The sequence below is a fragment of the Homarus americanus genome, unplaced genomic scaffold, assembly GCF_018991925.1.
Source record: "Homarus americanus isolate GMGI-L3 unplaced genomic scaffold, GMGI_Hamer_2.0 scaffold36188, whole genome shotgun sequence".
NCBI lineage: Eukaryota > Metazoa > Arthropoda > Malacostraca > Decapoda > Nephropidae > Homarus > Homarus americanus.
Genome location: NW_024718183.1, coordinates 5,121,253 through 5,148,889, shown reverse-complemented (window position 1 = coordinate 5,148,889; position 27,637 = coordinate 5,121,253). Strand labels below are relative to the sequence as shown.

Below are 27,637 nucleotides of genomic sequence, written 5' to 3'. Positions count from 1 at the left end.
CAAAGAAAATGGGAAGAAACTGAAAGGGAGAAGATAAGAGAAATAATAATGGTTGCCCCTCGTGTAAGGAGGATGGCCACCTAGGGCTGAATTTGTTTAAGGTGTACATAAGAACATAAGAAAATAAGGAGTCTGCAATAGGCCGGTTGGTCTGTGCATGAATCTATCTAGCCTCCTTTTAAAACTTTCCAGAGTTCCCGCACTTACTACAAAGTTGCTAAGCTTGTTCCACTCGTCCACCACCCTATTTGTGAACCAGTTCCTTCCTATCTCCCTCCTAAACCTAAACTACAGTCTCAGGACAATATCGCAGCCATTTTGTATTATATATTCTTGTTTTTGTTGACATGACTCAATTAACTAACTTCTTACACTACCTGATTAATTTAGGATATTTAGTGAGGCCCAAAACACCGCTATGCTAGTCCCATGTTATCCCAGGTAATACGTGTACTAATTGGAGAATAATTACCTAACTTACCTGTGTGGTGTGGGGGATTATTTATGTGGTTAAAACAAAGATGGCGTATAGGCGACAAATAATTAATTAGTTAAGACGCACCATAGTTTTGTTTATAATGTTCTAATTGGTTTGTAAATCAGCCAATCACAGGTCGTATTTCCACCAATGCATACTTGCAAAAGGTTGACCACCACTACTACAGCCACCATCTTCACTACCACAATTACCACTAACATCACTACTACTAACATCACTACTACTATCACCATTACCACTATCATCACTATGACCACTATCATCACTACTATCACTACCACTATCATCACTACTATAACCATTACCACTATCATCAATATGACCACTATCATCACTACTATCACTACCACTATCATCACTACTATCACCATTACCACTATCATCACTACTATCACCATTACCACTATCATTACTACGACTACAATCATCACTACTATCACTACCACAATCATCACTACTATAACCATTACCATATCATCACTACTATCACTACCACTATCATCACTACTATAACCATTACCACTATCATCACTATGACCATATCATCACTACTATCATATGACCACTATACATCACTACTATCACCATTACACTATCATCACTATGACCACTATCATCGCTACTATCACTACCACTACACTACTATAACCATTACCACTATCATCACTACTATCACTACACTACTCATCACTACTATAACCATTACCACTATCATCACTATGACCACTATCCATCTACTATCACTATGACCACTATCATCACTACTATCACTACCACTATCATCACTACTATAACCATTACCACTATCATCACTATGACCACTATCATCACTATGACCACTATCATCACTACTATCACCATTACCACTATCATCACTACTACCACTACCACTATCATCACTACTACCACTACCACTATCATCACTACTACCACCATTACTACTATCATTACTAACGACCACCATCATCACTACCACCATCACACAACATAAGTACCACTACTACCTCCATTACCACTATCATCACTATGACCACTATCATCACTACTATCACTACCATTATCATCACTACTATAACCATTACCACTATCATCACTACTACCACTACCACTATCATCACTACTACCACTACCACTATCATCACTACTACCACCATTACTACTATCATTACTAACGACCACCATCATCACTACCACCATCACACAACATAAGTACCACTACTACCTCCATTACCACTATCATCACTATGACTACTGTCATCACTACTATCACTACCACTATCATCACTACTATCACCATTACCACTATCATTACTATGACTACCATCACACAACACAACTACCACTATCATCACTACTATCAGCATTACCACTATCATTACTAACGACCACCATCATCACTACCACCATCACACAACATAGTACCACTACTACCTCCATTACCACTATCATCACTATGACCACTATCATCACTACTATCACTACCACTATCATCACTACTATAACCATTACCACTATCATTACTACTACTACCATCATCACTACCACTACTATCACAACACAACTACCACTACTACCACCATTACCACTATCATCACTATGACCACAATCATCACTACCACTATAATCGCTACCCCCACCACAGTCAATACATCAACACTACCAGAACCACTACACCACACACACACACACACTAGACCGTCTTATAACACCTTAAATGAATCCCTTCAACTATAAAGTAACCAAAAAGCTGCTCAAAACGACTGCATCTTCACTATCAAAATGACCACGTCTTTACTATAAAAAAGTTCCAACCTCATTACTTTACATATTTCACACCTTTTTAGTACCAAGAGGCCAATTTTATAATCTACCTCCTAATCAAACTGCTGATTTTGCGTTGATAAAACATGGACTTCCGATTGGTACGAATCCTGCGGGACACTGATGTCCAGGAGATTCTGTCTGGGACCCCACGACGCCTGGGCACACACATAAGGTTTGCTAACCATTACCAGATCCTCCAGGATGGACCTCTGGCCGAGGGCGAGGGTGTGCTCCTCGGTTACGACCTCCCCGAAGACGGTGTCCACTGTGTATCACTGTACCGCTGCCTCGACGGCCGCTACCTGTACCACGACTCCACACCTCGACCAATGCATCATCTTGTACGACGGTTTATGCAGATCCACAACATCCCACAGGAGCAAGTGACTATAGTTGATGCCATTGTGCAGGGCCCTGTCTTCCACACCTGTGCCTACCACGCCCTTGCCTTCCTTGACATCGTCTCCAGTGTTGTTATCGAGGACTCATGGCTCGTTGTTCACCACTACAAGGAAGCTATCCGCTCATTCTTCCCCGATGAACTAGTGGTGCTACGAGTCTTCCGGATGATCGGCGAGTTCCACAACACTATTAACCTCACAGCCACCAGCATCTATGACAGTGTTCTGCCTCCCGTCCACTGAACCCCAACACCCCCCACTGTTGGAGGGGTGGTGGAGGAGGGAGCGCCGCAGGAGGGTGACCACTAGGAGAGCATTGCCCAGGATGGCGAAGATAGTGACAACCAACACAACAACCACACCCTGAGTTAACAAGCTGCTTGACCCAGTGTCAAGGAATAGTCCGAGCAGACCGGACAACTCGCCAACTGCACTGGCTAACCATTACCCCGGAACATGATCCGCAAATCGATTAACACTGAATATCATATGATAAAAAATACACAGTTTGAAATTATTAAATATAACAAATTTCAGCGGGACCGACCTCCAAGATTACACCTTCAACTTTGTAACCGAAACGGATATTTTCTGCTCAATATATAAAAAAAAGGGGGCGAGAAAAAATAAATCGACGAGGGACAAAATTAAATACATATATAAAAAAAATAATCATACTAAGTTTCAGTTTTGATGTTAAGGGATTAAGAGATAACAGCAGAAATATTTATGGGTAAAACTTACATAAGAACATCAAGATCGTCTTAATGATGTGAAAGTGTAAATCGATGTAGGATTTTTAATGCTAGACGCGATTGTATTTTTGAAAACTCAATTTCCAGCTTGGCCACCATACCCTCATCGTTTGTTAAGATGAGGTCCAGTGGCTTGGGTGTTTGTTTGTTCCCCTCCGCAATGCGTCGGGTCCTTATCATATTGGAACAGAATATTATCTCTCAGAGTTTTCACAAAAAGAGTAGCGGGGTTATTTAAGTAATTTAGCGTGGACTCCTTTCTCCAGTCGATGTCGTCATAGTTAAAGTCCCCCATGACAAGGAAGTGGCAATGTACAGTATTTAGTTTTAGTGACGTTTAAGGAAACCCCGTTGGATTCTTCCCATTCAGTTGTAGTACATTTACAAGATCTTATTGTGGAGAAGAAGAACTCAGTCATTGATATTTTATTTAGGTTGGCTGGAACAAAGATCAATGGAGGACTGCATCGCTGAGTGAAGATTATTAGTGTATAGTAAAAAAAGAATAGGAGCTAACATGGAACCCTATAGGAATCCTGGGATTTATAGTAACAGAAAATAGCAGGCAGGACTACACTCTGGATTTGGGACGTAACAGAAGAAATTAAAAGAGACTGAGGGGGCGGGAGGCTATAAGGTGACAATTTTTCAAGGAAGAATCCGTTTCAGAATCTGTTAATGTTTTGGGAATGTTGAGAGCTTCTGCAACGGCTTTGTCGGTGCAGTCTGTTGGTGGCTGGATTGGCGGAGATATAACAGATCAACATTAGAACTGCCATCAGGAAAGTCGTGGTGCTGATCCCCTAAAGCCTCGTCAGATTTCAGAACATTTAGAATTGTAACCCCCCAGGTGTACAGTTTATACATTTGGGAAAAATTTTGAGTTGTGAATGATCTCTCAACCATCGTGAGAGTTAATTATTTGTAACATTCTCAAAGTCTCCTTCATGTTCAGAGACATTGGGGCGGAAGAGAAACACGAGAGCGTCTATCACTGGTATTTAGCGGCCTCTACTTTTACAGGTTAAGTCTTAAAGCTTAATGGACCAAGTAAAGTCAGTGTTACTGGCCGTGTCATAATATAGTAACCTTTAGTATCATGACCACGATTTTGCTGGTAAAAGTTATCGTCATTATTATCCAAATCATAAGTAAACGTGAAGTCTGAGGGTCAATTACTGAATTGGGATATAACCCGCAAAGAATAGAATACTATATACTTTTACTGTATATCACCCGTGTACATAAGGTAATAATTGTAAAAGGTTATAAAACAGTCACTCTTATAAAAAACACAAGGTAAAAGGCAGAAACAATTATTTATAATAATAATTTTATTGGTAAATAATCATCGCACATAATAATTTTTTTACAAACATTCACTTTGAATTAAACAGTCACACACTAGCGGCCCAGGAGTGTCGTGCTGTAGTGACTCCAGGGATGGTCCCTAACACTTCAGGGACGGTACTGGCAGATGTACTTCCTGCTGCCTAGGCAAGACCCTGAGCGAAGGGGCGGATGACAGTCTAATTCCATGTAGATACAGTCCCGGGCTCCCACCGTGATCTCAGGCGACCCCCGGCACCAATCACCTGGCCTGAGTGCCTCACCCGTCACCCAGCGCCACTGGTCCTCCACTATGTCCTTGGTGCCACCAATCCAGAGGTAACTCATTTCTGAGGATCAACCGTGCTATAAAGTGCCATATATACTCGTAATAAGTATATGTGCTTATAAGTTGTCAATAGTGTCACACATGGCACTCACTTAAGACATCCTACTCAAAGGGTTAAGTCATCGTTCTCAAGATATATATTCACTTGGTTAATTTAGTGTGATCACTGGGCTGACTGTAATCAACGAGTGGGAGACTGAAGTATCTCCCCGGGGTTTTAACAAACAAATCACAGAACGGCTGAACCATTCGACACATGCATGCGTCGAGACAAACAGTTGCCTGTGGAGCCTAGGAAAGTGGTGCTAGTAACACCATTTACGTGTTGGGTAGTCAGGTTTCATTATACTTCGGTCAAAGCTAGGAAGATACTTCATTCTCTCACAGTACCTTTTAAAACAATGATCAACAAACAATGAAGGGTACCCAAGTTTTTGTGCAGTGCTTATCATTAGAAATGGTCATAACTATAAATTTAAGGTGTACAGAAAGCCTACACAGGTAGACAGTTTCATACATTTTTTATCGAGTCACCTGGAATTTACCAAAATGTCAGTTTTTTCTGCTATGTTTTTCAGATGTTTGCGTATTTGTGACGCTGAATTTATTGATGAAGAACTGAAACACATCCTACTCAAACCAGGCAAATTCCTACACTTAAGAATATTTTGACTCTGCCTTATCGCAATGAATTTGTCCCGTTAGTTCAGTCCCTTAAATTATTAAATATTAATGTTGGTTTTAAGTATGACTCTACTATTACCAATATATTAATCAAGAATAGCCCAACTTTAAATGTACAGTAAATGGAAGTGTTTAATGTATTCCATGTAGCAACTGTAGTGGGAATTATTTAGGACAGACTGGGAAAGCATTGCAACTCGGGATCAAACAGCACAAGTACAATATCAGAACAGCATCTGAAAGCAGTGCACTGTTCTTTCATGTTAGGAATAATAATCATCCCATTGATTGGGAAAACAGCTTAGAGGTGTACAAATCATCATGTGTCACAGAAAGACTTCTGGTTGAAGCTAGTTTGATCAGGGAATTAAATTCTATAAATCTTAGTGATGGTCAGTACAAAACTGATAATATGTTACACAAATTTATTTGTCAGTGGCCCAAGGTTAAAAATGCTTTGAAAGCCTTGGAGTTAGATGTAGGATAGATAATTACTGGGTCCCATATTTTTTACCTGACTTAACTTGACAAGTCACGTCGCCCTTTCTCTTAAGCTCCTCTGCGTGTGTGTTGGTGTGCAGATTAATGGATGTCATGATTATGACCTGACCTCATGTTTAGAACATAAGAACATAAGGAGTCTGCAATAGGCCGGTTGGCCTGTGCATGGCAGCTCCTGTCGAGAGTTACTACCACTCTCTATCATCCATGAATCTATCTAGCCTCCTTTGAAAACTTTCCAGCGTTCCAGTACTTACTACAAAGTTGCTAAGCTTGTTCCTCTCGTCCACCACCCTATTTGTGAAACAGTTCCTTCCTATCTCGATCCTAAACCTAAACTTATCCAACTTAAATCCGTTGCCACGAGTCCTATCCTGCTCGGATATTATAAGAACTTTATCTATATCGCCTTTAATGATTCCTTTCACCCACTTAAATACTTCTATCATATCTCCCCGCACTCTTGGAAAGAATTCAGAGGAGAATGACAAAACTAATCCCGGGCATTAGGAACCTTGAGTATAGAGACAGGTTAAAGCATCTTAATTTGCACTCCCTTGAGAGACGTAGAGCGAGGGGCGACCTGATAGAGGTGTATAAGTGGAAGGCAGGGCTAAACAAAGGGGACATTACAAAGGTACTCAAACTATCCAACCAGGAGCGAACTCGTAACAATGGTTTTAAATTAGACAAATTTAGATTTAGGCGTGAAATAGGTAAACACTGGTTTGGAAACAGAGTAGTGGATGAATGGAACAAGTTACCAAATATCATCATTAACTCGAATACGCTGAGTTGCTTCAAACATAGGTTGGATGCTCATATGAGCAATAGGGGTTGGGTGTAAACGGGACTGCCCAGTATGGGCCAATAGGCCCGCTGCAGTTTCCTCCATTCTTATGTTCTTATGTTCTTAGTCTTTCTAGGGAATGCAAGGTTAGTTTCTTTAACCTATCTTGATATGGAAGGTTTCTAAGTCCCGGAATCATTTTCGTCATTCTTCACTGCACCGACTCCAGTGAATTGATATCCATTCTATAATAAGGGCACCAGAACTGAACAGCATAATCGAGGTGCGGCCTGACTAGCGCAAGCTATAGTTGCAATAAGACCTCTGCACTCTTATTTCTTACAATTCTAGATATAAAACCCAATACTCTGTTTGCCTTATTTCGAACATTAACACACTGTTTTCTAGGCCATAGATCCGGGCTTACAAGTACCCCTAAGTCTCTTTCACAAGTCGATTTCTCTAGGTTGATGTTGTTAAGGCTGTATACATTGACAGTATTTGTTCTTCCAATATTAAGTACGCTGCACTTGCTGGTGTTGAATTTCATTTGCCATTTTTCTGACCAATCCTGCAGTTTATTTAAATCCTCCTGTAGTGCATTTGCATCCTGCCCTGAATTAATCTGCCGCCCTATTTTGGTGTCATCTGCAAATTTGCTTATGTCACTGCTGATCCCAGTATCTTGATCGTTTATGTAGATTATGAACAAGAGTGGGCCCAGTACTGACCCCTAGGGAACCCCACTGGTTACACAACCCCACTCAGATTTAACACCATCTACGCTTACCCTCTGTGTTCTATCGGTGAGCCATGATTTTATCCAATTTAAAACTTTCCCTTCAATACCATGAGCCTTAACTTTTCTCGGAAGTTTCTGATGCGGTACTCTGTCAAACGCTTTGCTAAAGTCTAAGCAAATGACATCGTAATTTTCGTCATTATCTACTACCTCGAAGACTTTCCTACAAAACGTCAACAGATTTGTTAGACAAGATTTTCCCTTTGTAAACCCATGTTGAGAGTCGTAGATTAATTTGCTTTTCTCTAAATGCGATCGGATGCTATCTGCTATAATTGATTCAAGAAATTTTTCCACTACTGACGTCAAACTAATCGGCCAGTAATTTGACGCTGATGCTCTGTCTCCCTTTTTGAATATGGGTACTACATTTGCCTGTTTCCACAAGTCTGGCACAACTCCCGTGTCTTATGATTCTGTAAATAAATTTACTAGGGGTCCGTTAATCTGTTCCTTACACTCTTTCGAAACTCGAGGGAAAATTTCATCCGGCCCTGAGGATTTTGTCTTCTTTAATTTATTTTCTTCTTAAGAACATCCTCTTTTCTGATAGTGATATTCTTTAATTTGTCTTCTTCATTTCCCCCAAATATCAGTTCCACCTCTGGAATTTCCTCGTGTATTTCTTCTGTGAAAACTGATAAAAAGTAGCTGTTTAATGCTTTGCTTATTTCCTCACTGTCATCGATCACTTCCCCCCTCCCTGACATTAAATGCCCAACTTTGTCCTTGACCTTTGTCCTATATACCTTGAAAAATCCCTTCGGATTCGCCTTGGATTCTCTTGCTATCCTGATTTCATAGTCTCTATTTGCTTTCCTTACATTTTTCTTAACATTCCTAGATAGTTCATTATACCTATTTCTGAGCTGCTCCTCCCCTCCCTTTAATTTCTTATAAATTCCTTTCTTTATTCCTATGTCATGTTTAAGTTTTCTGGTCATCCACCTTTGCTCATTCTTATTTGACCTAATTTTTCTGTATGGTATTTTTTTTTTAGTAAGGTCACCCTGTGTACTTAAGCCTCTCTCCGTCCATGTAATTCAGTTGCCTCTGCAGATGTCTTGAATAAAGACAAAAGCTAAGAGAGAGAGAGAGAGAGAGAGAGAGAGAGAGAGAGAGAGTTGTGTACGAATGTTCCCTTAATCACTTCTGGGTAGAGGTGAGAGAAATCCTACTGACCTGTGGCGAAGAAGCTCTTGAGGGCGTAGAGGTGCTCAGGAGCGGCCAGGTCCCCGCCCATACCACGGCAGTGTTGGCGCGCTTCATCCCAGGTCAGCGGGTTTTTACCGGGGAAGAAGCACTCGTTCATCACACGTCGGAATGGCGGAGGACACTCACGATCTTTTTTATTATTATTATAAATATTAACATTATTATAATTATTATTATAAATATTATTATTATTATTATAATTATTATTATTATCATTATAAATATTAATATTATTATAAATGTTATTATTATTATTATTATAAATATTATTATTATTAGGTCGTTAAGTGCTAAATAATGACTTCAGTACTTGTCATTAAAATAATACCTAATTTTGCGTACATGATAATTATAAAATGTAGGCCTATGCATCAGTCTGGCGGCATTACGCAGATCATCAGACACACTGCCTATTATTAATATATATATATATATATATATATATATATATATATATATATATATATATATATATATATATATATATATATATATATATATATATATATAATAATATTCAGTCAGTGAGTACAGACTATATATATATCAGGTATGGTCAGGTCAGGTAATGGCATGCAACTAAGGTCAGAGGGTAAGGTGACCCAACCTTCTCACCTGGTTACAAATCTTCTTAATTACAAAATTGTCCAGTTTGTACATGCCATTACTCAAATTCATGTTGACTGCTTCGGTATGTTTAATGAGACTAGATTCTATAATGTTCCTACTGTCAATTGAATTACAAGGTAATATTGAGGAGGCATTATCCCAGTCAATGCAATGCTTATTATCCCTCAAATGAACAAACAGAGCATTGGATTCCTGGCCTGTCCTAACACTATATTTATGTTGTTTAAGTCTAGTTACAAGATCTTTACCTGTCTGGCCTAAGTAAAACATATTACATTCCTTGCAAGGAACTTTATAAATGCAACCAATTGTGTTGTTGGGGGAGTTCTTGATTAACATTTGTTTAACAGTGCATGAGTTTTTAAATGCCACATTGACGTTCCAGGTTTTTAGTTGTAAAGGAATTTGAGATAAATTTTTGTGAAATGGTAATACTAAGAGATTCTTATGGTCATGGGTGGGCTTGGGATCAGTTCTATAAAAAGATTTCTTAGTAATGTTCAGGCATTTGTCTATGAAAGATCTAGGGTATTTAAGGTTTGAGCCAATATTATAGATATATTTATATTCCTCATCAATGAATTCCGGGCTGCAAATTCTCAAAGCACGTAAAATCCTGACTACCAACCGTTGCGGTGCTCTTTAAAGCTCAGTAAGGTCATTACCTAATACCTGACCATTGTGGACCTGATCTCACCCTCCTCTGTATATATACACCTTGTTTTGTACTTCTCCTTAGTCTGTACTCACCCCTGAAGATGTGAATTACACGAAAGCGCTTGGGAACTTCGTGTTTTCTTCTTTCCTTGTGGTTATCAGCATATATATATATATATATATATATATATATATATATATATATATATATATATATATATATATATATATATATATATATATATGTTAATGAATTGTCAACTCAACTACACATTAAATTTCTTCATTATTTAAGCAAATATGTGAACATTTAGAAACTTCTCTTGATTTTAAATAATGCCGAATAGTTTATTATTATAAAAATTATACCTTTGGATTGTTTAATATTAATAATGACACTGATATAGCCGATCACATTCCCCTATTACATACAGTACAGCTTTACTTCCCCAAGTATTGCCAGATATAATTGTGGTTACGAGAGTCAGGGTGGAGTCGATGCATCTTTGGTTGACTGTACATTTGACTTTGTGTCGCCCAACGGTTGTAGTATGACGATTGATATACTTATCACACCTGTCTATGAAGTTGCATACACAGTAGTTGAGTGTCGTAGTATGATGATTAATATAGTAACATATCACACATGTTTCAATTATTCACACGACTCGGCATGAGAGACTGAAGGTGTTGAACCCTTTGTCTGTCCCTGAGCGTGGGCAGGCTTTGACCAGTCTATCTCCAAAATATATTGAGTTTCACGCTCAGGATCAAGTCGCTTGGCTATTTTACGAAGCTTTTTTTTTCTTGCGTGAAATAGACAAAGGATTTGAATCGTAGGTCGCCATGGAGCCTGTTTGTGTTTTTTTTCAGCCTTAAGACAGAACGCTTTACGATTGGTTGGTCTCCGCCCCGCTTACCAACTGGACAGGCTGCGTGCGGTTCTTACATAGCTACTGTACAGTCAACTACCAAAGTACGTTCGTCTCGCCCCCTGAACCACAAACCCATAGATTCAGACTCGTGAACCCGAAGCAGTAGACTGATACATTAATGATTATTCTGTCCATAAATGCTTCGGATTCATGAGTCTGAATCTCGGGAGGGGTCCGTGGTTCAGGGGGTGCAAACGTACTTTGGTAGATGACTGTAAAAAATTATCTTTACAAAACTGTGTTGAGAAAATATGACGCGATGAGACGAAGGATTTTGACAACCCTACCGAGATAACAGGAGTCGCAGTGTTCATTGTGAAATTCATGTCCCCCCTCCAGTAAAGATAGTTTTATGAGTGACTTTACCTTGAGTGAGTAAGCGAGTGGTAACGTTGAGTAGCAGTTGTAGAGCCTGAGAGTGTTGCGCCAGTGTTTGCTTCACCTCCTCCACCCCTTCCTGCACGCCCCGGTCACTTTCTGCCCTGCTAAGAGCCGTCACCCCAAGCTGGCCGCCCACCACCACCACCACCACAAACAACAGGGCCACCAACATCCTCGCGTGTGTTTACTGGCTGGCTTCGTCTGACTGAGGACAAGGAGTGTGCGACGACAATAGGACGACCGGTTTCTGGGTGGGAATCCCACTGCCTCCCTCTCGACCACCAACATTCCTCAGCTGAGACCGAGACTGCCATACTTCTCTCTTCTTTACGACTTTTTAATATTCTACATTAATCTTCATCAATGAGCGCTAACAACATTATTCATACATCGCGATTTTTTGTTTTAATTTCTGAAAGTTTAAACGATTTGTTTTATTCCCGCTATTAAAAACGATAAAAATATTAAAACCAAAGTAGGAAAATTATTTCAAGCTTTACTTGGTGGGGAAATTCCCGGAGTTACGTAATGGGTGTAGGGAGACAGTGGATAAGTGACACTAAACGTTAATGTAACAAAAGGTAACGTGTTAGATAAATTTCAGAACCCCTTTTTTTTGCTAAATTTCATTTTTATTTAGTAGACTATTTCCCCTAATCACTCGGTGAAATGCAGGCGGGGTGAGGTGACAAGCTTCCCCTTCGCCAGGACTACTGTAAAAATTTTTTATTTATTTATTTATTTATTTTTTACGGGGATTAGCTCACCCGGGCACAGGTCACTGACCCACATCAGGGCCTGGGGGGCGAAAATGTAATAATAATAATAATTCAGATAAGTAAAATTGAAAAAAAATACAAAAATCAAAATCAAAATAATAATGATAAAAATAATAATAATAATAATAATAACACTGCAATAATAATAATAATAAAGAACCATAAAGAAGTAAAATAAAAAAGATCAAGAGTCAGAAACAATATATATGTGTTGTGTTGTCAATGTTAAGAGAAACAATGGAGACCCTGCAATTTTGTGTAAATGAGGCAGAAAGTCAGATCAGCAACCTGGGACTTGGTCACAATTTTCGTGATGCCATGTGGCAGCAGGGTCTACCTTTAGACAACACATTATGCTTCTAATATTTTCCCAGGCGGTAGAACCTCCCTGTTTGGTAACTGCCTACTACTACCAGCTTTTTAAAGTGAGACAGATTGTATGAGTATGGGAACAGAGAAGAAGGCAGAGCATTTCACAGTTTGGCTGTGTGAGGAAAGAAGGAGGTACTATAACGGGTTAGTCTCGTGTGACCGACATCCACAGAGAAACGGTGGGCACCGCGGGCAAGACGTGTGTTACCAGCCCACGGCTTTGCCGGCGGTACACAGGATGCCAAATCCACCGAACATTGCCCGTTAAAGTACCTGTAAAAGAGAGAGAGTGAAGCAACATTGCGGCGAAGAGAAAGGGAAGAAAGATTATCAACTAAAGGAGGAGAGTTAATAAGACGAAAGGCCTTTGATCCCACCCTATCTAACAGTTGGAAAGAAGAACCACCATCCAGATATGAGAGCAGTACTCCAAGTTAGGACGAATGAATCCCGTATATACTTGAAGCAACTGCTCAGGAGTGAAGTAGCTACGGCATCTGTAGAGCATTCCCAACTTTCGGGAGGCAGCTTTAGTAATTTTGTGGATGTGTGGTTTGCATGACATATTGGAGGAAATGGTGAGGCCTAGCATATCTATTTTAGAATTTGATATAATGATTGCGTCCTGAAATGTGATTGGTGGGAGATAATCTAATTTGGAAAGTGTAATTGGTAAATATTGTATTTTATTACAATTGAATTTAAACAAGTTTTTACCTTCCCCATTCGGAGATGCTGCACAGATCCGCGTTGATAAATGAAATGATATCAGCTCTAGAAACAGATCTAGTGTGAGAATTAGGGGGGAGGGAAAAATGTGAAGAGTAGAATCATCAGCGTAAGAATGGATATAATTAGTCGTAGTGTGATGCAAATCATTGATAAAAAGAAGGAAGAGAGTAGGTGAAAGAACAGAACCCTGTGGGACACCAATATTGGTAGAGAAAGAGCGAGAGATCGATCCCTCGACAACAACTGCCATGGATCGGTTCTCAAGGAAGCTAGAGATTCGAGAACAAAGTGAAGGAGAGAAACCATAAAAGGGAATTTTAGAAAACAAAGACTTGTGCCATACCCTGACAAATGTTTTGGAGATGCCGATGGACACGACAAAAGTTTCCCCATAATCCCTAAGAGATAATGCCCAGAGATGGGTGCAGTACGAAAGCAGATCACCAGTAGATCTCGACTGGCGAAAGCCATACTGGTGATCCGACAAAAGAGAAAGGCGTTCAAGGTGACAGAAAAATTAGAGTTTAAGATAGTTTTGAAAATCTTATAGAGGAATGAAGTTAGGGCACTGGGGCGATAGTTAGAGGGATTAGAATGGTCACCCTTCTTCGGGATGGGCTGAACCGAGGCATGCTTTCAAGAAGAAGGAAAAGTTTGGGTTTTGAGGCAAAGGCGAAAGAGGCGAGGAAGCACAGGGGCCAGAACTTCAGCACAGTCTCGCAGAACATGAGGGGGTATTCTGTCCGGTCCATGCACCTTACAACAAACCTGGATAACACACCATCGTTACTTAATCCCAAAATGGTAACCATTTTATCTTAATTGCAAATATTTACATCGTCCCCACCTCCATGATAAAAAAAAAATCCTTATATTCTAAGTGTTTATTTGGTCTTGGGTTCTGTTTTGCTCAGACAGGAATTACTGGCTCTCGGTGACGCACAAAACAGAAGACGAGCGGCTGGACTTTGGTTTGACGAGGACGATCAATCAGGAAAACCCACCAATCTGTTGTTGTTCTTGGACAAGTTTTAAAATTCAGTAAGGGAGGAAGATATATCACGTGGGTGAGGAAATAAGAAATGTGGAAATCATCAAAGGATTACCTGTACAAGAGATGAGTTAGTGATGAGGTGTGAAGGTGACTTAATATAACCCTCCCTCGCTCTGATGCAGAACCTTTCCCGTACCATCGTGGTTTCAAGCAAGTGTTTGGATATTAGGTTTATTATAAGGCAGCAGAGATATCACGTTCCAGGTAGAATAGTCCAAAACTATCCATTTATATGTCATTATAATGTGTGTGTGTGTGTGTGAGGGAAAGAACTAAAGATGATGCTAACGAATGATAATAATAACCGTGAAAATGTTATCAAGGTAAAGAAAATAACAACAGTCTATTATATCTTCGGTATATAACATTTTCAAAATAGAATCAAAATAACTTTATTTAAACTTACAAGAGTTACACGATATTGGAACCAAATATATACATAAAAAAAAAACCTTGCTATCCGTGTCAGAAAATGTTCTTTTAACCTTGCATGTTTCTCCATCACTGTTCCTTCATCACTGTTCCTTCATTACTGTTCCATTACTATCGTTTCACCTTCACTGTTCCATTACTATCGTTTCACCTTCACTGTTCCATTACTATCGTTTCACCATCACTGTTCCATTACTATCGTTTCACCTTCACTGTTCCATTACTATCTCGTCACCTTCACTGTTCCATTACTATCGTTTCACCTTCACTGTTCCATTACTATCGTTTCACCTTCACTGTTCCATTACTATCGTTTCACCTTCACTGTTCCATTACTATCGTTTCACCTTCACTGTTCCATTACTATCGTTTCACAATCGTTTCACCATCACTGTTCCATTACTATCGTTTCACCTTCACTGTTCCATTACTATCTCGTCACCTTCACTGTTCCATTACTATCGTTTCACCTTCACTGTTCCATTTACTATCACTGTTTCACCTTCACTGTTCCATTACTATCGTTTCACCTTCACTGTTCCATTACTATCGTTTCACCTTCACTGTTCCCTATTCACCTTCACTGTTCGTTTCACCTTCACTGTTCCATTACTATCGTTTCACCTTCACTGTTCCATTACTATCGTTTCACCTTCACTGTTCCATTACTATCGTTTCACCTTCACTGTTCCATTACTATCGTTTCACCTTCACTGTTCCATTACTATCGTTTCACCTTCACTGTTCCATTACTATCGTTTCACCTTCACTGTTCCATGACTATCGTTTCACCTTCACTGTTCCATGACTATCGTTTCACCTTCACTGTTCCATTACTATCGTTTCACCTTCACTGTTCCATTACTATCGTTTCACCTTCACTGTTCCATTACTATCGTTTCACCTTCACTGTTCCATTACTATCGTTTCACCTTCACTGTTCCTCCATGAGCGCCTGGTAGTCACGCAGGACGGCTGAAAATGGCGGCATCCGGTCATCCCATCCCAACACCAGTTCACAGTCCGCCACCTGCCTCGACAACCCCTGTAGACCCGAGGTAAAATGTTTGTTTATAAATATTGGGAGGAGAGGTGATGGAAGTGCACGAATTTCCTCCTTTCAACTGTATAATAGAGGTTGTACCTTAACCTAGTAACGTAACGTAACCTAATCTATATTTAATCTAAACTAACCTTCATCTAAATTTTTCCTTAATGTAACCTTAACCAAACCTTACCTAACCTAACCTAACCTTAACCAAACCTTACCTAACCTAACCTAACCTTAACCAAACCTTACCTGACCTTACCTAACCTAACCTTATAACCTTGACACGACTTTGAAACACCAATAAAAGTGTATGTTAGGACAAAGAGTAAGGTGGGTTCCACTGCTCCGTCTGTAAAGTTCGGTCCACAGCAGTGATGGGCAAGTAACGAAGTATTTGTAATCGATTACAGTAACTAAGTAGTTTTTCCAGTAATCTACTTGTAACTAATCACTTTTCCAGACGACTACTTTTACTTGTACTGAAATAAGAAATTATTAATAGTAACTACACGTTACTTCGTTAATTTTGTAAACAAGCTCTGCACTTTGCTAGCACTTTTTTCCTTGTTGTTTATTTATGCTCCAAAGTTGTTTATTAACCATATTATCGATAATAATGGAGAGGTAAAATTATTTACTAGTGGACCGGATGTTACTGTTCACTAATTGAATGGTAAGCTCATCATGAACGTATAGAAAAATATTAATTATCTCGTATTTCAAAAATACCTCGATACATTTAGTTCAAAGTTCGCCCCCCCCCCCCACCACCATCCTTGGCGGCAAATTTCTGGGTACAGTACAGTATACATATATGCTATCACGATTACATAGGGAAGGATATTGATCATTGTACATATTAAGCCTGTTGTAGTTATATAGGGAAGGATAGCATATAACTACTTCTCACATTATGTAGGTTATATGACCAGCTGTAGGAGGCAGGGGGTGACCGCCTTACTCCTTGCGGCAAGTCTTCTAGTTGTACTATGACTGAACTATAACTATAACCATGTCCTCTTAATTATCAATTCTGACATCCTGAAGGACAAAAATTTAACGAATAAGCTTAAAGCATGCAAGCTTTTGGAACTGTTATAAAAGTGCCTCTACACACCAAGCTGGAGCTTCTGAGACGACCAAATTTCACACGCATTCTGTCGTTCATTCCTTTAGTCTAAGCTTTATACATTACCATTATGTCTCATCAGTGGTAGGTCTCTACAGATCGTTATATATGATCTTATCACTAAATGCTGGTGTTTATTTATTAACTATGATTAAATATTAACTATAGAACACCCATGACCTACACACTAGTCTCACTGACATTGTGAAACATGAAAACATAATGAACTAATTATACTCTTCGTGGCAGAGAGACTCACTAGAAGACGCACGCAACACAAGTGAACTAGACTGATAATCCCGGAGGAATTCACTTTACCTTGAGTTTGTTCTTGGAGGCGAGGCGTTCATCTCCATGGCCACGTCGTGCCAACTGTAGCTGTAGTCTCACCTCCTCCCTGGCCATCCTCACTGCAACACAACACATACACACTAGTTACAGCTATACAGGTTCGTTCATTCATTACAACATTCCAGCATATATTAACACAAAGTTTTCTGCATTTACGTTAATACCAGCACAGCTTTACATCTACCTTGAAGAAAAAATAAGGATTTCTAGAGATGATTCGAGGTATGAAGGGTGACTGACCTGTGTGAATGGTGACTGACCTGTGTGAATGGTGACTGACCTGTGTGAATGGTGACTGACCTGTGTGAAGGGTGACTGACCTGTGTGAATGGTGACTGACCTGTGTGAATGGTGACTGACCTGTGTGAATGGTGACTGACCTGTGTGAATGGTGACTGACCTGTGTGAATGGTGACTGACCTGTGTGAATGGTGACTGACCTGTGTGAATGGTGACTGACCTGTGTGAATGGTGACTGACCTGTGTGAAGGGTGACTGACCTGTGTGAATGGTGACTGACCTGTGAGCCTAGTAAGTGGGGCCTCCACCTGCTTTATCACGCCCGTCACCAAGCTGGAGATGGCTGCTAAAGTCCTTATCTCCTCAACAGGCATCTCTGTAGAGTGGGAAGCACAATATGAATCACCACCAACTTATTACTAGTACAGGTTTTTATTGTGTGAGGAAGGGAGGAGAAGTAACCCGCGTCTGGTAGTACTGGCGCCGTGTCTCACCCTGGGCTGAAAATATATGGCACTCAAGGAGAACGTAACCCTTGTTTTAGACGTTCATTTTTTAAAGGTTATAGATTAGAGAGGTGAATGATTAACTAGTGTATTTATAGAGACGCTTTGAGTAATCTGATGCTGGGAGGAAAGGGGCAACAGGACGACTTAAGGGGAAGGGGGTGATGAGACGTCTAGACCAGTGGTTCTTAACCTTTTTAGGGTCGCGCTCCCCATAGCAGTTGGTCCTCATCTCCACGCCCCCCCCTCCTTCCTTCATATAAATTCTAAATCTAAAAAATATAAAACAATTTCCTCTTGAATTAAATAGGAAAATTGAGAAACTAGTTTTTCATTCGTTACTTTAATAACTTTAATTATTCAAAAGAGTCTGTATAAGCAACTTTCGCAGTCAGTGTTGACAAATTTTCAAATGTGAATTATCGTACTGGAGCCTCAAAATTATCGTTTCTTCATCAAATTATCGTACACTCCCCGACATTATTACTGTACTACCTTAATTCAGTCACTTTTAGTGGAATTTTACATTTTTATTGACGTAGTTACCATTTACGACAATTTGAAGTATCTGTGGAGAGCGAGACCCCCCTCCCCCCCACGAAAATCCAAATAAGGACATAAACACACCTGTTAAGGCCATTCCTTATTTTTGCTCTGAGGTGGATATAATGTACACTGCTGAGGGAGTGAATGGAACGCGTGCACGATGAAATCTGTGCCATACTGTACTGCTTATTTTTATTATTTTATGATAAATTGAATATAAATGTATCATACATAACAGTAAGATGAAATCCAGCGAGTACATTATGTGACTTAATGGCATAAACAACACGGTCACGGGGAACAAGGTAATATACAGAGCTGAAAATAGATGATGCTCACCAGAGAGGTCTTTGTTGACGATGGTCCCGAGGGTGGAGACGTGGAGTTGGAGGAGGACGTGATGTGTCGGGTAGAGTGTGGACTTCAGATGACTAGCCATGGCGTTGAGTGCTGCGGCGTCTGTGGGACTCAAGCCGCGGAGACTCCCACCCACCTGCGCCCCGACCCCCGCCGCCTGCATCCACGGTCATAACAATACTTATTAAGTAACTAATAAATCGTATATAGTTTTTAATTATTTTTTTTAATTTTGCCACGTACAGCGGCTAGTTTATTGTGCATCCCCATACTCATCCTGTGAGCGGTAGCGCAAAAGGATTACAGAGTAGAGTTCACAAAGGGTCAATATAACTAACCCCCCGTGGTCAGGATATTACGGCACTGAATGTTACAGAATATTTCACATAAATTCTTTTGTTTAGTTTTGTACACAATGGGTAACTTATTCGCAACTGCGTAAGTACAGGAGTGTGAGGCAGTATGTCTGGCCGCACACTTTGCATTTAGTCATGTTCACATCTGCTTGAGGGATATACTGCCAGAGATACTTATATCCGTTTATCAGTGACGTGTGTGTGTGGGGGGAGGCACTTTTCAGTACGGTGGAAATGCTTACATACTGTAAGTTGGAATCATTTATATAGACACAACTGAGTTACCTGAAACTTAATCTAATATAATAAAACTGAGTAATATTGAGAGTTACTTAAACAGGTGTGTGAGACTGATAAGGCGGTACAGGTGTAGGGAAGGCAGGTGGGCCAGGTGTAGGGGAGGCAGGCGTAGGGGATGAAGGTGTAGAGAAGAAATGTGAAGGTGGGGCAGGTTTAGGGGAGGCAGGAGGCAGGTTGGAATATGAGGGATAAAGCTGCTGTACAACATGACAGGTTTAGAAAGACAAACTCGTATACATGGAGGAGGTGGTGAAGTAGCACCGGTGCTGGCTGGTGACGCAGCTCAACACCTCTCACTACAAGGCAAATCAAAACATGGAAAACTATATGCAAAATTGGTTCCATTTCTCAGACTATGTGCATTATTAATTCCACTTACTGGAGACCCAAGAGCACATGTATCACTTAAAAACAAACGTGGTGAACAAAATGGCTCTGAAATTACTCCGAGTCTTTACCAGTACTAGATGAGCTCTCTTTGATCTCTGTCAGGGAAGAAAATTAATGCACGACTCTTAAGTATGGTGACCCAGGGCAGTAAGGTGTACCTCCTTGGCCGTGGCGGTGTGTGGGCACCTGGAGTGACATATCCAGTCAGATTTTGGGTCCAGAGGAGCGGAGGAGACGAGAGGTCCACCACAGCCCTGGCACAGTGGAGACCCCATGAAGGTGCCCATCTCGGTGGGGTCTAGGCAACGTGTGCAGGTACAGGTGAACTGCTTGGAAACCCGCAGATGGTCCTGGCGGAGAAGGGTGGCCCACTGAGGGTCGGTGTAGCAGGTGGTGAGGACGGAGCCCTCGGGAATGTGATCGACGGCCCTCAGCACCAGGTGACCGTCGGCGGTAAACCACTGCTGCGTGTTGGCGCGACAGTCGTGGGTCAGCAGAGAGGCAAGGGGGTAGAGGCCGTGTACGCGAGTGCCCCAACCCAGTGGTACCTCAAAGCCGTTAGTGTCCCACACGGAACACACTTGATGCACAAGTGTCGGGTCTGTGGCAGCTTGCAGCTGGTTTATTACTACATCTACAATACGCTTCTGGTTAATTCTGTAACGCTGTGATCCCGTATCTGAGTTTCCTTGCAGTGACAGAATAAGTTTTCTCTTTAAGTCACTCTGATTCATGGTGAGGAGTGTCCGCACGGCGGGCTGCACCATGTACTGACGCAGAACATCTAAACGTCTTTGCTGTAAGGCAGTCTTGCGTGCCTGCTGCAGGAGCGCCTGTGCCTGGGCCCGCTGCTCAGAAGGCATGGCAGCTACTCGCTCACACATAAGTTCTTCCTCTTTCTGTCTTTCATCTTGAGGCGGATCAGCCAGACCCAATCGTCGGAAGACGGCGCACTCCTCCTGGTGACTCTCCGTCATACACTCTACACCACACAAAAAGAAGCCGCACCCGGGACAGGTAAAGTGTTCAGCTCGTCTGTAACACCTGGAGCAGTAGGGCGGTGACTTAGCCCTCAGTGCTAATAACAACGGGGGCTCCACCAAGACTACCTCTCCTGCCCTCATGTCCCGTGCTGCCACCAGGTGACGCCCGTACATTTGGTTCACCCCAACCCTCAGGGGGGGAGCCACGCCCCTCCTATCTTCCTCCGATAAATGTGTTTTCCATGATAATTCTTGTGACCACTTCTGAATGTTAGCCAGCAGTGTGTGGTGAGGGAGGGAAAGACTAGTGACCCAGGCCGGGGCAGTGGTGAGCCAGGCGGGGTTGTGAGGGAGGAGGTGTAGGCTGTACTCCTCAAACACTCTCACACCCTCCACACAGTTTTGTGAGCCTGTCGTCGTGGATATGCTCAGGTCAGCCATCTTCCTCTCCTGCAAGATAACATCATAAGGTTATATTCAGTGGGGCGGGACATTCGATCATGCCCCGCCCCTTTGCTTACAAAAAATACAGAGAAGGAGATGGACGTCAAATATTGTCCCTTTCCAAAATCTTATACACATTACTATGTCGATATATATTACGTGAACCACAGTGTCTGTATGTTTGTTTGTCTGTTCGATGACCATGGCCACAATTTTGAAAAAACAAAACTAAAAATTGTCAAAGATTTGTACATACACCCTCGAAGTGTGATGGCCGTGGGTTGGGCCCCCTCCCCCCACCCCTGAAGGAGTACCTCTCATTAGAACACGTCTTAACTAGGGGGATTGTCTTACCTCACCTAAAAGTAGGCTCCCTGTGTGTAACCATAACATTTAAGAGAGCTGAAACTTGGGGTTAATATATATATATATATATATATATATATATATATATATATATATATATATATATATATATATATATATATATATATATATATATATATATATATATATATATATATATATATATATATACACGATTACAGTACAGAGTTTGGCTGTGCATGCGGTCGCGTGTTGTGTGTGTGTGTGTGTGAGTGGTGAAGTACACTCAGGGATTGATTAAAATTAATGATAGTATCTTCCCGAGGTACACTATATTGCTGTACCAATACCGGGGTACACTATATTGCTGTACCAATACCGGGGTACACAATACCGGGGTACACTATATTACTGGGTAACTAATACCAAGTATACTATATTATCAGTACCAATACTGGGTACACTATATTACTGTACCAATAATGGGGGTACACTATATTACTGTACCAATACCGGGGTATACTATATTACTGTATCAATACTGGGGTACACTATTACTGTATTCTATCACCGTCACTATATTCTTAGAGCAGCCCCAGGGTACACAATCACCGTCACTATACCCAGATAAGCCCTGGGTACAATCAACACTATACCCAGAGCAGTCCTGGGAACACAATCACCGCTCACTATACCCAGAGCAGCCCTGGGTACACAATCACCGTTACTATACCTAGAGTAGCCCCTGGGGACACAATCACCGTCACTATACCTTAAGTAGCCCTGGGTACACAATCACCGTCACTATACCTTGGGCAGCCCTGGGTACACAATCACCGTCACTATACCTTGGGCAGCCCTGGGGTACACAATCACTGTCACTATACCTTGGGCAGCCCTGGGGACACAATCACTGTCACTATACCTTGGGCAGCCCCAGGGTACACAATCACCGTCACTATACCTTGGGTAGTCCTGGGGACACAATCACCGTCACTATACCTTGGGCAGCCCTGGGGCACACAATCACTGTCACTATATCTTACAGCCCTGGGACACAATCACTGTCACTATACCTTGGGCAGCTCCCCAGGGTGCTACAATCACTGTCACTATACCTTGGGTACCCTGGGACACAATCACTGTCACTATACCTTGGGCAGCCCTGCACACAATCACCGTCACTTGCACCTGGGCAGCCCCAGGGTACACAATCACCGTCACTATACCTTGGGCAGCCCTGGGTACACAATCACCGTCACTATACCTTGGGCAGCCCTGGGGACACAATCACCGTCACTATACCTTGGGCAGTCTTGGGGACACAATCACTGTCATTATACCTTGGCAGCCCTGGGTACACAATCACCGTCACTATACTCTAGAGTAGCCCTGGGGACACAATCACTGTCACCTACCTTGGGCAGCCCCACACATAATCACCGTCACTATACCCAGAGCAGCCCCTGGGGACAATAACTACCGTCACTGCTACCTTGGGCAGCCCTGGGTACACAATCACTGTCACTATACTCTAGAGCAGCCCTGGGGACACAATCACTGTCACTCTACCTTGGGCAGCCCTGGGGTACACAATCACCGTCACTATACCTAGAGCAGCCCTGGGTACAATAATCACCGTCACTATACTCTAGAGCAGCCCTGGGGGACACAATCACCGTCATCATTATACCTTGGGCAGCCCTGGGTACACAATCACTGTCACTATACCCAGAGCAGCCCTGGGGACACAATCATCATCACTATATTTTGGGCAGCCCTGGGGTACACACACCGTCACTATACCTAGAGCAGCCCTGGGGGACACAATCACTGTCACTCTACCTTGGCAGCCCTGGGGTACACAATCACCGTCACTATACCTAGAGCAGCCCTGGGGTACACAATCACCGTCACTATACCTAGAGCAGCCCTGGGGTACACAATCACCGTCACTATACTCTAGAGAGTCCCTGGGGGACACACAATCACCGTCACTCTACCTTGGGCAGCCCTGGGGTACACAATCACCGTCACTATACCTGGGCAGCCCTGGGACACAATCACTGTCACTCTACCTTGGGCAGCCCTGGGCACACACAATCACTGTCACCACCATAGAGCAGCCCTGGGGACATAATCACTGCTCATTTCCACCTTGGCAGCCCTGCACACAATCACTGTCACTATACCTAGAGCAGCCCTGGGACACAATCACCGTCACTATACCTTGCGGCCTCACACAATCACCGTCACTATACCCAGAGCAGCCTCTGGGGGACACACAATCACTGGTCACTATAATACCTTGGGCAGCCCCTGGGGCACATAACTGTCACTATACCTAGAGCAGCCCTGGGGTACACAATCACCGTCACTATACTCCAGAGCAGTCCTGGGGGGACACACAATCACCGTCACTCTACCTTGGCAGCCCTGGGGACACAATCACCGTCACTATACCTGGGCAGCCCTGGGTACACAATCACCGTCACTATACTCCAGAGCAGCCCTGGGGTACACAATCACTGTCACTATACCTAGAGCAGCCCTGGGGGACATAATCACTGTCACTCTACCTTGGCAGCCCTGGGGACACACAATCACTGTCACTATACCTTGGGCAGCCCCTGGGGTACACAATCACCGTCACTCTACCTTGGCAGCCCTGGGGTACACACTGTCACTATACCTTGGGCAGCCTGGGCACACAATCACTGTCACTCCACCTAAGCAGCCCTGGGCATACAATCACTGTCACTATACCTTTTGGGTAGCCTGGGACACAATCATCAGTCACTATACCTTGGCAGCCCTGGGCAGCAATCACCGTCACTATACCTTGGGCAGCCCCGGGGGACACAATCACCGTCACTATACCTTGGGCAGCCCCGGGGGACACAATCACCGTCACTATACCTTGGGCAGCCCCGGGGGACACAATCACCGTCACTATACCTTGGGCAGCCCCGGGGGACACAATCACCGTCACTATACCTTGGGCAGCCCCGGGGTACGACAGAGCCACACTGCACGCTATAGGGGCGTGAGCCTCGCCCGAGCATCTCCCGGCGGCTCTAGGCTATTTTAGTCACCCCGCCCCTTTTAACTTCCGACCGTAAATACTTCTGTTCTCTATATTCACTGTCTGGGTGTGGACGGTGATGTTGATGCAATGATGTATTGCTACGCTTCAACAACTGTTGATGTGAGAAGAAGGTGAATCAAGGAACTAAGCTAGTAGTACTGGACTACTGTCACCTCGTATGGTCCCCGAGATATGCGAGAAATTGTCAATTGATTGAAAATGTCAAATGGAGGGCCACTAGACTGGTGCCTGCACTACGGCACCTCAGTCACCCAGAGAGATTAGAACACTTGCAACTGCCTAGGTTATACTATTGGCGGGTCAGGGGTGACCTTATTGAGGCATATAAACATCTCAGTCGAGCGTTCATACCTGGAACTGGTGGATGCCGCCCCACAAGGGGTCACAGCTTAAGATTAAAGAAGCCACAAGTCCAGAACACTGTGCGGGCAATTTTTTTTCGGATTGAGAGTTGTAAATTCTTGTAAAAATCTGTCAGAGAGTGTTGTGACGGCACCGAGTATGAGCTATTTCAAGATCAGGATTGACCAACACTGACGCAGGTTCAGATACAGTACATTTTGGAATCAGTACGTGCCCAGTACTTGCCAACAGTGTGTAAAAGACACGTGGCCAACCGCCTAAGCGGCTAACGAGCCGATCAGTGGCGAAGATGATACAAGTAAGTAAAAATATAGTGTATAGCTGCACTTCTACATTTGTTTTAAGCGCCCATTCTCATCCTCCCCAATCAAAAATTAAAGAGAGTTCGATCTCTCTGATTGAGGATTTCATATCACGTTTATCAAGTGTAAATCTTGACTGAATCTTTTAATATAACTTGACGAGCGTCAGTTGTTGACCCTTTGTGTGACGTCAGCCAAACGGGAGAATAGTTCACCTTATTCAAAGGATTAAGGCATCGTACTCGAGGGGTTAAAACATCGTACTCAGGGGGTTAAGCCATCGTCTCTAGGGGTTAAGGTGTCGTGTTCAAGGGGTTAAGGCATCGTACTCAAGGGGTTAAGCCATCGTACTCTAGGGGTTAAAACATCGTACTCAGGGGGTTAAGCCATCGTACTTCACATATTACTAAACACAAATGATGCCTCGTTATTATAAATACGAAAGTAAGTGTTGACCTGTGCAGTAAGTGAACGTGTTTCTGCTTCTTGTATTTATTATAAGTTTGTCTAAAGTGTTAGGATGACTTATTGAAAAGTTGCAACTCTTAATAGAATAAGTGTTGGGTGAAACAGTACGGTAAAGTGTTGATGGTTTAAAGGATTGGTTGAAGTCGCACACTGACATGGTATGGACATTATCTTTGTTTTTACTCGATGATGGTGGTGGTGGTGGTGGTGATAGGGGATGGATGGGCACATGCGTGGTAGTGGAGGTCGAAGTACGGCGACGAGGAACTGTCACTACCACATTCACCACAGCAGAGACAGGCTGAGTGCTCCCTCCCCTCTCTCTCTCTCTCTCACACACACCACAGGAGAACTAACACTTAAATCATGGCCTCGTCCACCTCGGAACCAACATCACCTGACCCGACCCCCGAGTTTTACGTTGACGAGGGCGTACTGCTGGTGTGTTTGGTGTCTGGAGTCACTACCTTGGTGTGTGGGGTCGTGGCCACTGCGGGGATCTACCTCGGAGACGTACCCAAGGGCGCCGCCCACAAGACCACAGGTGCTAGGGTACTGCTGTGTTCTTACGCCGCCGCAGGTCTCCTCCATTTCCTCGTCTTTACTCCCGTGCTAATGTCCGCCCTCGTCCACAACAACAACGGAGAGGTGAGAGCACTTCCTCCTGGTGGTTGGCCTCCTGGTAATATACTGTAGGAGACATTTTGATGATATAGGAGATCTCGTGGTGATACAAGAGGCCTCGGGGTGATATTAATGGTCTCGTGGTGATAATCATGGCCTCGTGGTGATAATTATGGCCTCTTGGTGATATTAATGGCCTCGTGGGGACAACTACTGGCCTCGTGGTCTCGTAGTAATAACTGCTCGCCTCGGAATGCTATTAATGGCCTCGTAGTGATAACTGCCGACCTCTTGGTGATGTTAATGGCCTCGTGGTGATGTTCATGGCCTCGTAGTGATAGCTGCTGACCTCGTGGTGATGTTAATGGCCTCGTGGTGATATCAATGGCCTCGTAGTGATAACTGCTGACCTCGTGGTGATACGGTAAGGTGAGTGAGGGTCGGGTGAGTGGTACAGGCAGGTCCCGGATGATTTGTAAGCATAATGTAAACACGGCGTTGTGTTTAACCCCCCTTGAGGTGTCTGAGTCACCTGTGGCTCCTGACCGCTTCTCAACCCTGCTAACCTGACACAACTAGATAGATAGATAGTGCAGGTAGACAGACAATGGCAAACAAAGATGTTGATTTAACTAAGGTAGGTTTTCGGGTGAGTATTGAAATGACATTA

General features: G+C 42.6%; 2 protein-coding genes across 5 annotated transcripts; both read right to left on the bottom strand.

Moving 5' to 3' along the window:
• Window positions 1-4,798: 4,798 nt before the first annotated feature.
• Window positions 4,799-12,043, bottom strand: LOC121859284 (type-2 ice-structuring protein-like). Its single transcript, XM_042356062.1, has 3 exons — window positions 11,738-12,043; window positions 9,117-9,278; window positions 4,799-5,158 (listed from the first exon to the last, which is right to left on the bottom strand). The coding sequence occupies exons 1-3, from the start codon at window positions 11,922-11,924 to the stop codon at window positions 4,938-4,940; spliced, it is 570 nt and encodes a 189-aa protein (XP_042211996.1). The 5' UTR covers window positions 11,925-12,043; the 3' UTR covers window positions 4,799-4,937.
• A 3,022-nt stretch (window positions 12,044-15,065) lies between these two features.
• On the bottom strand, window positions 15,066-25,153 carry LOC121859283 (SET domain-containing protein SmydA-8-like). Of its 4 annotated transcripts, none has more exons than XM_042356059.1 (8): window positions 25,099-25,153; window positions 20,506-21,780; window positions 19,284-19,458; window positions 18,173-18,268; window positions 17,620-17,711; window positions 15,718-16,166; window positions 15,624-15,679; window positions 15,066-15,468 (listed from the first exon to the last, which is right to left on the bottom strand). In XM_042356059.1, the coding sequence occupies exons 2-6, from the start codon at window positions 21,769-21,771 to the stop codon at window positions 16,056-16,058; spliced, it is 1,740 nt and encodes a 579-aa protein (XP_042211993.1). In that variant the 5' UTR covers window positions 21,772-21,780; window positions 25,099-25,153; the 3' UTR covers window positions 15,066-15,468; window positions 15,624-15,679; window positions 15,718-16,055. The 4 variants fall into 4 exon arrangements, with proteins under 4 accessions (XP_042211993.1, XP_042211992.1, XP_042211994.1 ...); XM_042356058.1 differs by having other exon boundaries at window positions 24,943-25,119; XM_042356060.1 differs by lacking the exon at window positions 15,624-15,679 and adding an exon at window positions 15,536-15,563 and having other exon boundaries at window positions 24,943-25,119.
• Between the last annotated feature and the right edge of the window lie 2,484 nt (window positions 25,154-27,637).